Source organism: Carcharodon carcharias (assembly GCF_017639515.1).
Source record: "Carcharodon carcharias isolate sCarCar2 chromosome 39 unlocalized genomic scaffold, sCarCar2.pri SUPER_39_unloc_1, whole genome shotgun sequence".
Taxonomy (NCBI): domain Eukaryota; kingdom Metazoa; phylum Chordata; class Chondrichthyes; order Lamniformes; family Lamnidae; genus Carcharodon; species Carcharodon carcharias.
Window position 1 is genome coordinate 2,093,957 of NW_024470814.1, and position 18,395 is coordinate 2,112,351.

Genomic DNA, 18,395 nt, shown 5'->3' on the forward strand with positions numbered 1-18,395 from the left:
GTGCTACACCACTGTGCTCACCACTCCCGCAGCTCTACACCAATGCACACACCACTCCCGCAGTACTACACCACTGCGCACACCACTCCCGCAGGTCTACACCACTGCACACACTACTCCCGCAGCACTGCACCACTGTGCACACCACACCCGCAGCGCTACACCACTGCACACAGCACTCCCACAGCTCTACACCACTGCACACACCTCTCACGCAGCACCACACCACGGCGCACAGCACTCCCGCAGTGCTACACCACTGCACACACCACTCCCGCAGCTCTACACCACTGCAGATACCACTCCCCCAGCTCTACACCACTGCACACACTATTCCCGCAGCGCTACACCACTGCACACACCACTCCCGCAGCGCTAAACCACTGCACCCATCAATCCTGCAGCATTACACAACTGCCCACACAACTCCCGCAGCTCAACACCAGTGCCCACACCACTCCCGCAGCTCTACACCACTGCACACATCACTCCTGCAGCACTACACCACTGCACACACCACTCCCGCAGCTCTGCACCACTGCACACACCACTCGCTCAGCTCAACACCACTGTACACACCACTACCGCAGCACTACACCACTGCACACACCACTCCCGCAGCACTACACCACTGCACACACCACTTCCGCAGCACGACACCACTTCACACACCACTCCCGCAGCGTTACACCACTGCACACACCACTCCCCCAGATCTACACCACTGCACAGACCACTTCCGCTGCTCTACACCACTGCCCACACCACTCCCGCAGCTCAACACCACTGCACATACCACTCCCGCAGCACTACACCACTGCACACACCACTCCCGCAGCGCTACACCACTTCACACACCACTCCCGCAGCGTTACACCACTGCAACCACCACTGCCGGGGCACAACACCACTGCACACACCACTCGCGCAATGCTACGCCACAGCACACAGCACTCCCGCAGCTCTATACCACTGCACACACCACTCCTGCCACTCTCCACCACTGCACACACCATTCCCGCAGATCTACACCACTGCAACCACCACTGCCGCAGCTCTACACCACTGCACACAGCACTCCCACATCTCTACACCACTGCACACACCAATCCCACAGCGCTACACCACTGCACACACCACTCTCCGCAGCACTTCACCACTGCACACACCACTCCCACAGCTCCACACCACTGCACACACCACTCCCGCAGGGTTACACCACTGCACAAACCACTCCCGCAGCTCTCTACCACTGCACACACCACTCCCACAGCGCTCCACCAATGCACACACCACTCCCACAGCTCCAGGCCACTGCACACACCTCTCCCGCAGCGCTACACCACTGCACACACCACTCCCGCAGCTCTACACGACTGCTCACAACACTCCCGCAGCTCTACACCACTGCACACACCACTCCCGCAGATCTAAACGACTGCACACAGCACTCCCACAGCTCTACACCACTGCACACACCTCTCACGCAGCACTACACCACGGCGCACAGCACTCCCGCAGTGCTACACCACTGCACACACCACTCCCGCAGCTCTACACCACTGCACACTCCACTCCCCCAGCTCTACACCACTGCACACACCATTCCCGCAGCACTACACCACTGCACACACCACTCCCGCAATACTACACCACTGCACACACCACTCCCGCAGCTCTACACCACTGCACACAGCACTCCCACAGCTCTACACCACTGCACACACCTCTCACGCAGCACCACACCACGGCGCACAGCACTCCCGCAGTGCTACACCACTGCACACACCACTCCCGCAGCTCTACACCACTGCAGACACCACTCCCCCAGCTCTACACCACTGCACACACTATTCCCGCAGCGCTACACCACTGCACACACCACTCCCGCAGGTCTACACCACTGCACACACCACTCCCGCAGCTCTACACCACTGCGCACACCAATCCCACAGCTCTACACCACTGAACGCACCACTTCCGCAGCTCTACACCACTGCACACACCACTCCCGCAATGCTACACCACTGCACACAACTCTCCCGCAGCGCTACACCACTGCCCACACCACGCCCCCAACTCTACACCTCTGCCCACACCACTCGCGCAGCTCTACACCACTGCACACACCACTCCCGCTGCGTTACACCAATGCAAACACCACTCCCGCAGCTCTACACCACTGCACACACCACTCACGCAGATCTACACTCCTGCACAGACCACTTCCGCAGCTCTACACCACTGCCCACACCACTCCCGCAGCGCTACACCACTGCACCCATCAATCCTGCAGCGTTACACAACTGCCCACACAACTCCCGCAGCTCAACACCAGTGCCCACACCACTCCCGCAGCTCTACACCACTGCACACACCACTCCTGCAGCACTGCACCACTGCACACACCACTCCCGCAGCTCTGCACCACTGCACACAACACTCGCTCAGCTCTACACCACTGCACACACCACTCCCGCAGCACTACACCACTGCACACACCACTCCCGCAGCTCTACACCACTGCAGACACCACTCCCCCAGCTCTACACCACTGCACACACCATTCCCGCAGCGCTACACCACTTCACACACCACTCCCGCAGCTCTGCACCACTGCACACAACACTCGCTCAGCTCTACACCACTGCACACACCACTCCCGCAGCACTACACCACTGCACACACCACTCCCGCAGCTCTACACCACTGCAGACACCACTCCCCCAGCTCTACACCACTGCACACACCATTCCCGCAGCGCTACACCACTGCACACACCACTCCCACAATACTACACCACTGCACACACCACTCCCGCAGCGCTACACCACTGCACACACCACTCCCGCAGCACTACACCACTGCGCACACCACTCCCGCAGGTCTACACCACTGCACACACCACTCCCGCAGCACTACACCACTGCACACACCACTCCCGCAGCTCTACACCACTGCAGACACCACTCCCCCAGCTCTAAACCACTGCACACACCATTCCCGCAGCGCTACACCACTGCACACACCACTCCCGCAATACTACACCACTGCACACACCACTCCGCAGCGGTACACCACTGCACACAGCAATCCTGCAGCGCTACACCACTGCACACACCACTCCCGCAGCACTACACCACTGCGCACACCACTCCCGCAGGTCTACACCACTGCACACACCACTCCCGCAGCACTACACCACTGCACGCACCACTCCCGCAGCTCTACACCACTGCGCACACCACTCCCACAGCTCTACACCACTGAACGCACCACTTCCGCAGCTCTACACCACTGCACACACCACTCCCGCAGCGCTACACCACTGCACACAACTCTCCCGCAGCTCTACACCACTGCCCACACCACTCCCCCAGCTCTACACCTCTGTCCACACCACTCGCGCAGCTCTACACCACTGCACACACCACTCCCGCAGCGTTACACCAATGCCCACACCACTCCCGCAGCTCTACACCACTGCCCACACCACTCCCCCAGCTCTACACCTCTGTCCACACCACTCGCGCAGCTCTACACCACTGCACACACCACTCCCGCAGCGTTACACCAATGCCCACACCACTCCCGCAGCTCTACACCACTGCACACACCAGTCACGCAGATCTACACTCCTGCACAGACCACTTCCGCAGCTCTACACCACTGCCCACACCACTCCCGCAGCGCTACACCACTGCACCCATCAATCCTGCAGCGTTACACAACTGCCCACACAACTCCTGCAGCTCAACACCAGTGCCCACACCACTCCCGCAGCTCTACACCACTGCACACATCACTCCTGCAGCACTACACCACTGCACACACCACTCCCGCAGCTCTGCACCACTGAACACAACACTCGCTCAGCTCTACACCACTGCACACACCACTCCCGCAGCACTACACCACTGTACACCCCACTCCCGCAGCGCTACACCACTGCACACACCACTCCCGCAGCTCTACACCACTGACCACACCACTCCCGCAGCGCTACACCACTGCACACACCACTCCCGCAGCGCTACACCACTGCACACACCACTCCCGCCGCTCTACACCACTGCAACCACCACTGCTGCAGCTCAACACCACTGCACACAGCACTCCCACAGCTCTACACAACTGCACACACCAATCCCACAGCGCTACACCACTGCACACACCACTCCCGCAATACTACACCTCTACACACACCACTCCCGCAGCTCTACACCACTGCACACACCACGCCCGCAGCTCTACACCACTGCACACAGCACTCCCGCAGCTCTACACCACTGTGCACACCACACCCGCAGCGCTACACCACAGCACACACCACACCTGCCGCACTACACCACTGCGCACACCACTCCAGCAGGTCTACACCACTGCACACACCACTCCCGCAGCACTACACCACTGCACGCACCACTCCCGCAGCTCTACACCACTGCGCACACCATTCCCGCAGCGCTACACCACTGCACACACCACTCCCACAATACTACACCACTGCACACACCACTCCCGCAGCGCTACACCACTGCACACACCACTCCCGCAGCACTACACCACTGCGCACACCACTCCCGCAGGTCTACACCACTGCACACACCACTCCCGCAGCACTACACCACTGCACACACCACTCCCGCAGCTCTACACCACTGCAGACACCACTCCCCCAGCTCTAAACCACTGCACACACCATTCCCGCAGCGCTACACCACTGCACACACCACTCCCGCAATACTACACCACTGCACACACCACTCCGCAGCGGTACACCACTGCACACAGCAATCCTGCAGCGCTACACCACTGCACACACCACTCCCGCAGCACTACACCACTGCGCACACCACTCCCGCAGGTCTACACCACTGCACACACCACTCCCGCAGCACTACACCACTGCACGCACCACTCCCGCAGCTCTACACCACTGCGCACACCACTCCCACAGCTCTACACCACTGAACGCACCACTTCCGCAGCTCTACACCACTGCACACACCACTCCCGCAGCGCTACACCACTGCACACAACTCTCCCGCAGCTCTACACCACTGCCCACACCACTCCCCCAGCTCTACACCTCTGTCCACACCACTCGCGCAGCTCTACACCACTGCACACACCACTCCCGCAGCGTTACACCAATGCCCACACCACTCCCGCAGCTCTACACCACTGCCCACACCACTCCCCCAGCTCTACACCTCTGTCCACACCACTCGCGCAGCTCTACACCACTGCACACACCACTCCCGCAGCGTTACACCAATGCCCACACCACTCCCGCAGCTCTACACCACTGCACACACCAGTCACGCAGATCTACACTCCTGCACAGACCACTTCCGCAGCTCTACACCACTGCCCACACCACTCCCGCAGCGCTACACCACTGCACCCATCAATCCTGCAGCGTTACACAACTGCCCACACAACTCCCGCAGCTCAACACCAGTGCCCACACCACTCCCGCAGCTCTACACCACTGCACACATCACTCCTGCAGCACTACACCACTGCACACACCACTCCCGCAGCTCTGCACCACTGAACACAACACTCGCTCAGCTCTACACCACTGCACACACCACTCCCGCAGCACTACACCACTGTACACCCCACTCCCGCAGCGCTACACCACTGCACACACCACTCCCGCAGCTCTACACCACTGACCACACCACTCCCGCAGCGCTACACCACTGCACACACCACTCCCGCAGCGCTACACCACTGCACACACCACTCCCGCCGCTCTACACCACTGCAACCACCACTGCTGCAGCTCAACACCACTGCACACAGCACTCCCACAGCTCTACACAACTGCACACACCAATCCCACAGCGCTACACCACTGCACACACCACTCCCGCAATACTACACCTCTACACACACCACTCCCGCAGCTCTACACCACTGCACACACCACGCCCGCAGCTCTACACCACTGCACACAGCACTCCCGCAGCTCTACACCACTGTGCACACCACACCCGCAGCGCTACACCACAGCACACACCACACCTGCCGCACTACACCACTGCGCACACCACTCCAGCAGGTCTACACCACTGCACACACCACTCCCGCAGCACTACACCACTGCACGCACCACTCCCGCAGCTCTACACCACTGCGCACACCACTCCTGCAGCTCTACACCACTGCACGCACCACATCCGCAGCTCTACACCACTGCACACACCACACCCGCAGCGCTACACCACTGCACACAACGCTCCCGCAGCACTACACCACTGCCCACACCACTCCCCCAGCTCTACACCTCTGCCCACACCACTCGCGCAGCTCTACACCACTGCACACACCACTCCCGCAGCGTTACACCAATGCCCACACCACTCCCGCAGCTCTACACCACTGCACACACCACTCCCGCAGATCTACACCACTGTAGAGACCACTTCCGCAGCTCTACACCACTGCCAACACCACTCCCGCAGCGCTACACCACTGCACCCATCAATCCTGCAGCGTTACACAACTGCCCACACCACTCCCGCAGCTCAACACCAGTGCCCACACCACTCCCGGAGCTCTACACCACTGCACACATCACTCCTGCAGCACTACACCACTGCACACACCACTCCCGCAGCTCTGCACCACTGCACACACCACACGCTCAGCTCAACACCACTGTACACACCACTACCTCAGCACTACACCACTGCACACACCACTCCCGCAGAACTACACCACAGCACACACCACTCCCGCAGCTCTACACCACTGCAGACACCACTCCCCCAGCTCTACACCACTGCACACACCATTACCGCAGCGCTACACCACTGCACACACCACTCCCGCAGGTCTACACCACTGCACACACCACTCCCGCAGCACTACACCACTGCACGCACCACTCCCGCAGCTCTACACCACTGCGCACACCACTCCCACAGCTCTACACCACTGAATGCACCACTTCCGCAGCTCTACACCACTGCACACACCACTCCCGCAGCGCTACACCTCTGCCCACACCACTCCCCCAGCTCTACACCTCTGCCCACACCACTCGCGCAGCTCTACACCACTGCACACACCACTCCCGCAGCGTTACACCAATGCAAACACCACTCCCGCAGCTCTACACCACTGCACACACCACTCACGCAGATCTACACTCCTGCACAGACCACTTCCGCAGCTCTACACCACTGCCCACACCACTCCCGCAGCGCTACACCACTGCACCCATCAATCCTGCAGCGTTATACAACTGCCCAAACAACTCCCGCAGCTCAACACCAGTGCCCACACCACTCCCGCAGCTCTACACCACTGCACACATCACTCCTGCAGCACTACACCACTGCACACACCACTCCCGCAGCACTACACCACTGCACACACCACTCCCGCAGCTCTACACCACTGCAGACACCACTCCCCCAGCTCTACACCACTGCACACACCATTCCCGCAGCGCTACACCACTGCACACACCACTGCCGCAATACTACACCACTGCACACACCACTCCCGCAGCGCTACACCACTGCACACAGCATTCCCGCAGCTCTACACCACTGTGCACACCACTCCCGCAGCGCTGCACCACTGCACACACCACTCCCGCAGCACTACACCACTGCGCACACCACTCCCGCAGGTCTACACCACTGTACACACCACTTCCGCAGCACTACACCACTGCACGCACCACTCCCGCAGCTCTACACCACTGCACACAGCACTCCCGCAGCTCTACACCACTGTGCACACCACTCCCGCAGCGCTACACCACTGCACACACCACTCCTGCAGCACTACACCACTGCATGCACCACTCCCGCAGCTCTACACCACTGCGCACACCACTCCCGCAGCTCTACACCACTGCACGCACCACATCCGCAGCTCTACACCACTGCACACACCACTCCCGCAGCGCTACACCACTGCACACAACCCTCCCCCAGCTCTACACCTCTGCCCACACCACTCACGCAGCTCTACACCACTGCACACACCACTCCCGCAGCGTTACACCAATGCCCACACCACTCCCGCAGCTCTACACCACTGCACACACCACTCCCGCAGATCTACACCACTGTAGAGACCACTTCCGCAGCTCTACACCACTGCCAACACCACTCCCGCAGTGCTACACCACTGCACCCATCAATCCTGCAGCGTTACACAACTGCCCACACCACTCCCTCAGCTCAACACCAGTGCCCACACCACTCCCGCAGCTCTACACCACTGCACACTCCACTCCCGCAGCCCTACAACACTGACCACACCACTCCCGCAGCTCTACACAACTGCACACCCAACTACCGCAGCACTACACCACTGCACACACCACTACCGCAGCACTACACCACTGCACACACCACTACCGCAGCACTACACCACTGCAACCACCACTGCCGCAGCACTCCGCCATTGCACACACCACTCGCACAATGCTACTCCACAACACACAGCACTCCTGCAGCTCTATACCACAGCACACACCACTCCTGCAGGGTTACACCACTGCACAAACCATTCCCGCAGCTCTCCACCACTGCACACACCACTCCCGCAGCACTACACCACTGCACACACCACTCCCACAGCTCCAGGCCACTGCACACACCTCTCCCGCTGCGCTACACCACTGCACACACCACTCCCGCAGCTCTACACCACTGCACACACCACTCCCGCAGCTCTACACCACTGCACACAGCACTCCGGCAGCTCCACACCACTGCACACACCACTCAAGCAGCACTACACCACGGCGCACACCACTCCCGCAGTGCTACACCACTGCACACACCACTCCTGCAGCTCTACACCACTGCACACACCAATCCCGCAGCTCTACACCACTGCACACACCACTCCCGCAGCTCTACACCACTGCACACACCACTCCCGCAGCTCTACACCACTGCACACAGCACTCCGGCAGCTCCACACCACTGCACACACCACTCCCGCAGTGCTACACCACTGCACACACCTTTCCCGCAGCTCTACACCACTGCACACACCACTCCCGCAGCACTACACCACTGTACAGACCACTCCCTCAGCACTACACCACTGCACACACCACTCGCGCAGCTCTACACCACTGCACACAGCACTCCCGCAGCGCTAGTCCACTGCACACACCAGTCCCGCTGCATTACACCACTGCACACACCACTCCCGCATCACTACACCACTGCACACACCACTCCCGCAGCACTACACCCCTGCACACACCACTCCCGCAACTCTACACCAATGCACACACCACTCCCGCAGCGCTACACCACTGCACACACCACTCCCGCAGATCTACACCACTGCACACACCACTCCCGCAGCGCTGCACCACTGCACACAACACTCCCGCAGCACTACACCACTGCACACACCACTCCCGCAGCACTACACCACTGCACACACCACTCCCGCAACTCTACACCACTGCCCACACCACTCCCTCAGCACTACACCGCTGCACACACCACTCCCGCAGCTCTGCACCACTGCACACACCACTCCCGCAGCGCTACACCACTGCACACAACCCTCCCCCAGCTCTACACCTCTGCCCACACCACTCACGCAGCTCTACACCACTGCACACACCACTCCCGCAGCGTTACACCAATGCCCACACCACTCCCGCAGCTCTACACCACTGCACACACCACTCCCGCAGATCTACACCACTGTAGAGACCACTTCCGCAGCTCTACACCACTGCCAACACCACTCCCGCAGTGCTACACCACTGCACCCATCAATCCTGCAGCGTTACACAACTGCCCACACCACTCCCTCAGCTCAACACCAGTGCCCACACCACTCCCGCAGCTCTACACCACTGCACACTCCACTCCCGCAGCTCTACAACACTGACCACACCACTCCCGCAGCTCTACACAACTGCACACCCAACTACCGCAGCACTACACCACTGCACACACCACTACCGCAGCACTACACCACTGCACACACCACTACCGCAGCACTACACCACTGCAACCACCACTGCCGCAGCTCTCCGCCATTGCACACACCACTCGCACAATGCTACTCCACAACACACAGCACTCCTGCAGCTCTATACCACAGCACACACCACTCCTGCAGGGTTACACCACTGCACAAACCATTCCCGCAGCTCTCCACCACTGCACACACCACTCCCGCAGCACTACACCACTGCACACACCACACCCACAGCTCCAGGCCACTGCACACACCTCTCCCGCTGCGCTACACCACTGCACACACCACTCCCGCAGCTCTACACCACTGCACACACCACTCCCGCAGCTCTACACCACTGCACACAGCACTCCGGCAGCTCCACACCACTGCACACACCACTCAAGCAGCACTACACCACGGCGCACACCACTCCCGCAGTGCTACACCACTGCACACACCACTCCTGCAGCTCTACACCACTGCACACACCAATCCCGCAGCTCTACACCACTGCACACACCACTCCCGCAGCTCTACACCACTGCACACACCACTCCCGCAGCTCTACACCACTGCACACAGCACTCCGGCAGCTCCACACCACTGCACACACCACTCCCGCAGCTCTACACCACTGCACACACCACTCCCGCAGTGCTACACCACAGCACACACCACTCCCTCAGCACTACACCACTGCACACACCTTTCCCGCAGCTCTACACCACTGCACACACCACTCCCGCAGCACTACACCACTGTACAGACCACTCCCTCAGCACTACACCACTGCACACACCACTCGCGCAGCTCTACACCACTGCACACAGCACTCCCGCAGCGCTAGTCCACTGCACACACCAGTCCCGCTGCATTACACCACTGCACACACCACTCCCGCATCACTACACCACTGCACACACCACTCCCGCAGCACTACACCACTGCATACACCACTCCCGCAGCACTACACCCCTGCACACACCACTCCCGCAACTCTACACCAATGCCCACACCACTCCCTCAGCACTACACCGCTGCACACACCACTCCCGCAGCGCTACACCACTGCACACACCACTCCCGCAGATCTACACCACTGCACACACCACTCCCGCAGCGCTGCACCACTGCACACAACACTCCCGCAGCACTACACCCCTGCACACACCACTCCCGCATCGCTACACCACTGCACACACCACTCCCGCAGCGCTACACCACTGCACACACCACTCCCGCAGCGCTACACCACTGCACACACCTTTCCCGCAGCTCTACACCACTGCACACAGCACTCCCGCAATGCTAGTCCACTGCACACACCACTCCCGCTGCATTACACCACTGCCGCATCACTACACCACTGCACACACCACTCCCGCAGCACTACACCACTGCACACACCACTCCCGCAGCACTACACCACTGCACACACCACTCCCGCAACTCTACACCACTGCCCACACCACTCCCTCAGCACTACACCGCTGCACACACCACTCCCGCAGCTCTACACCACTGCACACACCACTCCCGCAGCTCTGCACCACTGCACACACCACTCCCGCAGCTCTACACCACTGCACACACCACTCCCACACCTAACATCTAGACGGACAAGGGCAGCCGATAGATGTGAACACCAGCACCTGGAAGTTCCCTTGCTAGTCACTCACCACCCTTCCTTGGAAATATGTCGGCCGTCCTTTTACTGTCGCTGGTTCAAAACCCTGGAGCTCCCTCCCTAACAGCACTTTGCCTGCACCTAAACCACATGGCCTGCAGCAGCTTAAGAAGGCAGCTCACCCCTACCATCTCAAGCGGCAACCAGGGATGGGCAATAAACGCTTGTCCCAGCCAGCGACACCCCCACATCCCGTGAATGTATAAAAAAACCCCCACACGTGATCCCCTGCAACTCGGATAATTGTTCGAGTACAACCAGCACGGCTGCTCCCTTTGCATATTTGCATCTCTGTCGAGTTACCGCTACCCCATGAGCCTCATCTAGCAGTTCAGGCCCCCTTATCACTTCCAAATGGAATGATTAGCTGCGCTGATAAGCGCCCAACTCTGTTGCTGAGAACAATATGGGTAGACATGTCACGAGCCAATCTTGGCTCAATCAAAGCCTGAAATCTTCAAGGAAACAGCTTATCAAAAATATTGCTGGGGCAAAAAATTGAAACTTTAGAGATTCAAAAAGAGTTTTATTTTGCCTGCAAGTTATTTAGCTCCTTGTCTGATGCTGAGGCTAGAACATCAACTTGGCTGGCAGTGCCGAACAGATAGTGTTAGACTGTCTCCCCCATGCACGGAGTTGATTAAATTCGGGTTTCATCGCAGTCCAAAGCTGTAATTATCAGGTAAAGCCGCAACCCTGTAGCTGATCCAATATCGCCCCTTTTGTCTCACGTTTCATGATGGGTGACTCTCCGCTACATCCAGAACTGCTGTAAAACAAGACAGTCAATGAAATGCTTACAGCCACTGCCAAATATTATAGCCAACACACGAAGTGCTTGATGGGAAAGTGTCCACATCGCTCTTCGAGCTACACTGATGGTAATGCCATTCACACCAGAAGATCAGGAGACCACAGGGCCCATCTGGTTCACTAATGTCCCTTAGGGCAGGAGACCTGCTATCATTATGCAGTCTGGCCTACAGGTGACTCCAGACCCAGGTTGGCTCTTAAATGCCGCTGAGCAAGGGGCGATGAGAGTGACAGGCAATAAATGCTGGCCTAGCCAGTGACATCCACATCCCGTGAACCATTCATCATTTTTACACAATTATAAGAGGGAGTGGGCCAGTCAGCCTTAGTGCCCCACTGTGCCTCTCGCTGGGGTAACGGCCGGATCTGACTTTGACCTCAAATCCACTCTCCTGCCTTCCCCCACAGCACACCCACACCCCCGTGAATCACGACTCCCTGGACGAATCTGTCGAGCTCTGCATTGAATACGTGCACGGATCCAGCATCCGCTCCTCTCTGGGGGAAGCGAATTCCAGGCTACCAGCCCCTCAGGAAGAGAAAGAGATTTTATTTCATTCAAAAGTGGTAGGCCCCAGTTCTGGGCTCCACCAACAAAGGGAAACATCCGCTTAACTTCGACCCTGTCAACCCTCCTCGGGGCCTGATATGTTTCAGTAAGACCACCTCTCGTTCTTCTAAAGTCCAATGGATACAGGCCCAACCTGTCCAATCTTTCCTCCTAAGTTAACCCCTTCAGCCAGGGATCAGTCGAGCGAACCTTCTCTGAATTGCTTCCAATGCCACTTTATCCTTTCTTAAAAGGCACCAACCCTGTGCAGAGTGCTCCAAATGCATAGCAACGTGGGAAATAGGAGCAGGATGAGGCCACTCAGCCCCTCGAACCTGCTCTGCCTATTCAACTAGACCAAAGCTGACCTTTTACCTCAATGTCATTTTCCCACACTATCCCCATATCTCATTGTGTGCTTACCACCTAGAAATCTATCGATCTCTATCTCGAACGTAATCAATGACCGACTCCCCACACCTTCTAGCGAGGAGAATTCCAAAGATTCACTGCCCTCTGAGCCAAAGAAACCCCTTCTTACCTCAGCCCTAAATGGCCCACCCCTTCATTATTTTGTTTCCTAACAATTGTAAGATTGAGAGAGTGCAGAGAAGATTTACCAGGATGTTGCCGGGTCTTAAGGAGCTGAGTTACAGGGAGAGATTAAACAGGTTAGGACTTTATTCCTTGGAGGGTAGAAGGATGAGGGGAGATTTGATAGAAGGTTACAAAATTATGAGGGGTGTAGACAGAGTAAAGGCGAGCAGGCTCTCTCCACTTAGATTAGGAGAGATAAACACGAGAGGACATGGCTTTAGGGTGAAAGGGGAAAGGTTTATGTGGAACATTAAGGGGGAACTTCTTCACTCAGAGAGAGCGGTGAGAGTGTTGAACGAGCTGCCATCTGACGTGGTAAATGCGGGCTCACTCTTTAGTTTTAAGAATCAATTGGATAGATACATGGATGGGAGAGGTCTGGAGGGTTATGGACTGGGTGCAGGTCAATGGGACTAGCAGAATAATATTTCGGCACAGACTGGAAGGGCAGAATGGCCTGTTTTCTGTGCTGTAGTGCTCTATGGTTCTAATTAAAACAGCGCCATTAGCAATTGGTAGTGGTCTCCCAGTGTGTCCAAGAGAGGGCAATGGTGCTTTCTTAAGCAGCAAGAATGCCAACATCACGTGCATTCATCTTGTGTGAGGTACTGGTTGCAGCAATGTAAACACCCCCCAGTTCTTATTCCAGGTAATCGTCCTGTGAAACCAGCAGTTTATTCCCCATTCTAACCAATACCCCTTCCAACAGTCATTTGGAACATGTGCCGGCTGTAGCCTTTATAGTGAGAATGTGCCTTCATGGTCGACAGCAGGTGAATAGAATCCAAGCTGCTTTATGAAGCTGAAACCAAGACACAAAGCATTTCTTTATTGAGGGAGCTTATTGGCTTCTTCAGCCTCGCAGATATCCTCACGCTCAGTCCAGTGGCCCAGCTATCCCCATTTTTCATGCTCTCTTAATAAGCAACAAATTACCAATCAGATCCATTAATTAACTGTTAACGGAAGTGGCATCCCCTTAAAGGGGCACTCTAGCAAAAACAAATCTTTCCAAGGAAACTTAGCTAATTAAACTTGTGTTCCGGGGGCTGACCATGCAACTCTGGTGCCCGCTGTACCCACTGGCCATGGAAGGTCTCAAGCTTACTGGTGGACGCCACATGCTCTTTGTGGAGGATCACCAGGGTGTGACTGCAGCTGTAGTATAGCGGCATGCAGTCGAGTCTAAACAATCGTCTCCAGGGCCCGCTGCTTGGACCTGTAAATGGCCACATTGGCCTGGTTTTCCCCCTATTTATGTCTGCTCAAAGACATTTAATACCCAGCACCTGTTTCTCTTAACCTTAACAATGTAATTGGCATTAAAAACCCTCAAAAATGTAATTGCCATCAAAAACCCTCATCAATGTAATTGGCATTAAAAACCCTCAACAATGTAATTGGCATCAAAAACCCTCAACAATGTAATTGCCATCAAAAACCTTCAACAATGTAATTGGCATCAAAAACCTTCAACAATGTAATTGGCATCAAAAACACTCAACAAGGTAATTGCCATCAAAAACCCTCATCAATGTAATGGGCATCAAAAACCCTCAACAAAGTAACTGGCATCAAAAACCCTCAACAATGTAATTGGCATCAAAAACCTTCAACAATGTAATTGGCATCAAAAACCTTCAACAAGGTAATTGGCATCAAAAACCTTCAACAATGTAATTGGCATCAAAAACCCTCAACAAGGTAATTGGCATCAAAAACCCTCAACAATGTAACTGGCATCAAAAACCCTCAACAATATAACTGGCATCAAAAACCCTCAACAATGTAATTGGCATCAAAAACCCTCAAGAAGGTAACTGGCATCAAAAACCCTCAACAAGGTAATTGGCATCAAAAACCCTCAACCAGGTAGTTGGCATCAAAAACCCTCAACAAGGTAATTGGCATCAAAAACTCTCAACAATGCAACTGGCATCAAAAACCCTCAACAAGGTAATTGGCATCAAAAACTCTCAACAATGTAACTGGCATCAAAAACCCTCAACAATGTAATTGGCATCAAAAACCCTCATCAATCTAATTGGTATCAAAAGCCCTCAACTATTTAATTGGCATTAAAAACCCTCAACAATGTAATTGGCATCAAAAACCCTCAACAAGGTAATTGGAATCAAAAACCCTCAACAATGTAACTGGCATCAAAAACCCTCAACAAGGTAATTGGCATCAAAAACCCTCAACAATGTAATTGGCATCAAAAACCCTCAACAATGTAACTGGCATCAAAAACCCTCAACAAGGTAATTGGCATCAAAAACCCTTGACAATGAAATTGGCATCAAAAACCCTCATCGAGGTCACTGGCATCAAATACCCTCAACAATGTAACTGGCATCAAATACGCTCAACAATGTAACTGGCATCAAAAACCCTCAATAATGTGATTGGCATCAAAAACCCTCAACAATGTAACTGGCATCAAAAACCCTCAACAATGTAATTGGCATCAAAAACGCTCAACAATGTAATTGGCATCAAAAACGCTCAACAATGTAATTGGCATCAAAAACTCTCAACAATGCAACTGGCATCAAAAACCCTCAACAAGGTAATTGGCATCAAAAACCTTCAACAATGTAATTGGCATCAAAAACCTTCAACAATGTAATTGGCATCAAAAACTCTCAACAATGTAATTGGCATCAAAAACCCTCAACAAGGTAATTGGCATCAAAAACCCTCAACAATGTAACTGGCATCAAAAACCCTCAACAATATAACTGGCATCAAAAACCCTCATCAATGTAATTGGCATCAAAAGCCCTCAACTATGTAATTGGCATTAAAAACCCTCAACAATGTAATTGGCATCAAAAACCCTCAACAAGGTAATTGGCATCAAAAACCCTCAACAATGTAATTGGCATCAAAAACCCTCAACAAGGTAATTGGCATCAAAAACCCTCAACAATGTAACTGGCATCAAAAACCCTCAACAAGGTAATTGGCATCAAAAACCCTCGACAATGAAATTGGCATCAAAAACCCTCAACAAGGTCACTGGCATCAAATACCCTCAACAATGTAACTGGCATCAAATACGCTCAACAATGTAACTGGCATCAAAAACCCTCAATAATGTAATTGGCATCAAAAACCCTCAACAATGTAATTGGCATCAAAAACCCTCAACAATGTAACTGGCATCAAAAACCCTCAACAATGTAATTGGCATCAAAAACCCTCATCAATGTAATTGGCATCAAAAGCCCTCAACTATGTAATTGGCATTAAAAACCTTCAACAATGTAATTGGCATCAAAAACCCTCATCAATGTAATTGGCATCAAAAACCCTCAACAAGGTCACTGGCATCAAAAACTCTCAACAATGCAATTGGCATCAAAAACCCTCAACAAGGTAATTGGCATCAAGAACCCTCAACAATGTAACTGGCATCAAAACCCCTCAACAATGTAATTGGCATCAAAAACCCTCATCAATGTAATTGGCATCAAAAGCCCTCAACTATGTAATTGGCATTAAAAACCTTCAACAATGTAATTGGCATCAAAAACCCTCAACAAGGTAATTGGCATCAAAAACCCTCAACAATGTAATTGGCATCAAAAACCTTCAACAAGGTAATTGGCATCAAAAACCCTCAACAATGTAATTGGCATCAAAAACCCTCAACAATGTAACTGGCATCAAAAACCCTCAACAAGGTAATTGGCATCAAAAACCCTCGACAATGAAATTGGCATCAAAAACCCTCAACAAGGTCACTGGCATCAAATACCCTCAACAATGTAACTGGCATCAAATACGCTCAACAATGTAACTGGCATCAAAAACCCTCAATAATGTAATTGGCATCAAAAACTCTCAACAATGTAACTGGCATCAAAAACGCTCAACAATGTAATTGGCATCAAAAACCCTCAACAATGTAACTGGCATCAAAAATGTTCAACAATGTAGTTGGCAAGACTTTAACTTCGCAGACAATTAACTCGTCATTTTCTCTGTGTGTTCTTGCATCACTCAAGGAGTGGGGGTTCCCAGAAGCGCACCTTGAAAGTCGATTACATCCCATACATGGACGCTATGGCGGAGCAGATAGGAGCCAAACTGGACCTCAAGCACCTCTTCCTTGCCGACCCCCGACTGGCCTTTCAGATCTTCTTCGGCCCGTGTTCGCCATATCAGTTTCGCCTGATGGGACCCGGGAGGTGGGACGGGGCTCGGCAAGCCATCTTGACCCAGTGGGACCGTGCCATGAAGCCGACTAAGACGCGCATTCTGGCTGGCAGTCAGGAGGATGCCACTCTGTCGATGCTGCTGAAGGCAATGGCACTGCTGGTGGTCATCTGTGCAGTGTTCCTTTTCCTATAAATGCTTTTGCAGCGGAGTAAGGGGAGGGGGGTGGGGTGGTGTGGCTGCTGAATTTTCTCTTCATTCTCCACTGTGAGTATCAATTCGGCCCGGAAAATGGGTGGGTGGGTAGGGGGGAAATCGGATGGATGGTGCCATTTTCCTTACAGTTAACAAGAAAACAACCCATCTGCTTGAATTATTAGCCTCGCCATTCGTCAGATTACAGAATTAATCATTGCAAATTCAGCTTAAAAACTGGTGAAGCCAGCAATACTGCATTCCTCCCCACCCCTCCACCCCCCCAACCCCTGTTATCCGTCCTTCTTGGTATTCAGTCCCTTGCAAGGCACTGAAACTGAGGGGCGTAAAACCGACACATCATGCAAAAACAGAAACAGAAATACCTGGGAAAAACTCAGCAGGTCT

At 54.5% G+C, this 18,395-nt stretch overlaps 1 protein-coding gene across 1 annotated transcript in view; it reads left to right on the plus strand.

Moving 5' to 3' along the window:
• Positions 1-17,987, plus strand: part of LOC121274925 (flavin-containing monooxygenase 5-like) — a 141,862-nt gene extending 123,875 nt beyond the window's left edge. The window contains exon 8 of the mRNA XM_041182302.1: positions 17,642-17,987. Within this exon, the coding sequence (XP_041038236.1) occupies positions 17,642-17,987 (346 nt within the window). The remainder of the gene's footprint in view (positions 1-17,641) is intronic.
• Positions 17,988-18,395: the final 408 nt, after the last annotated feature.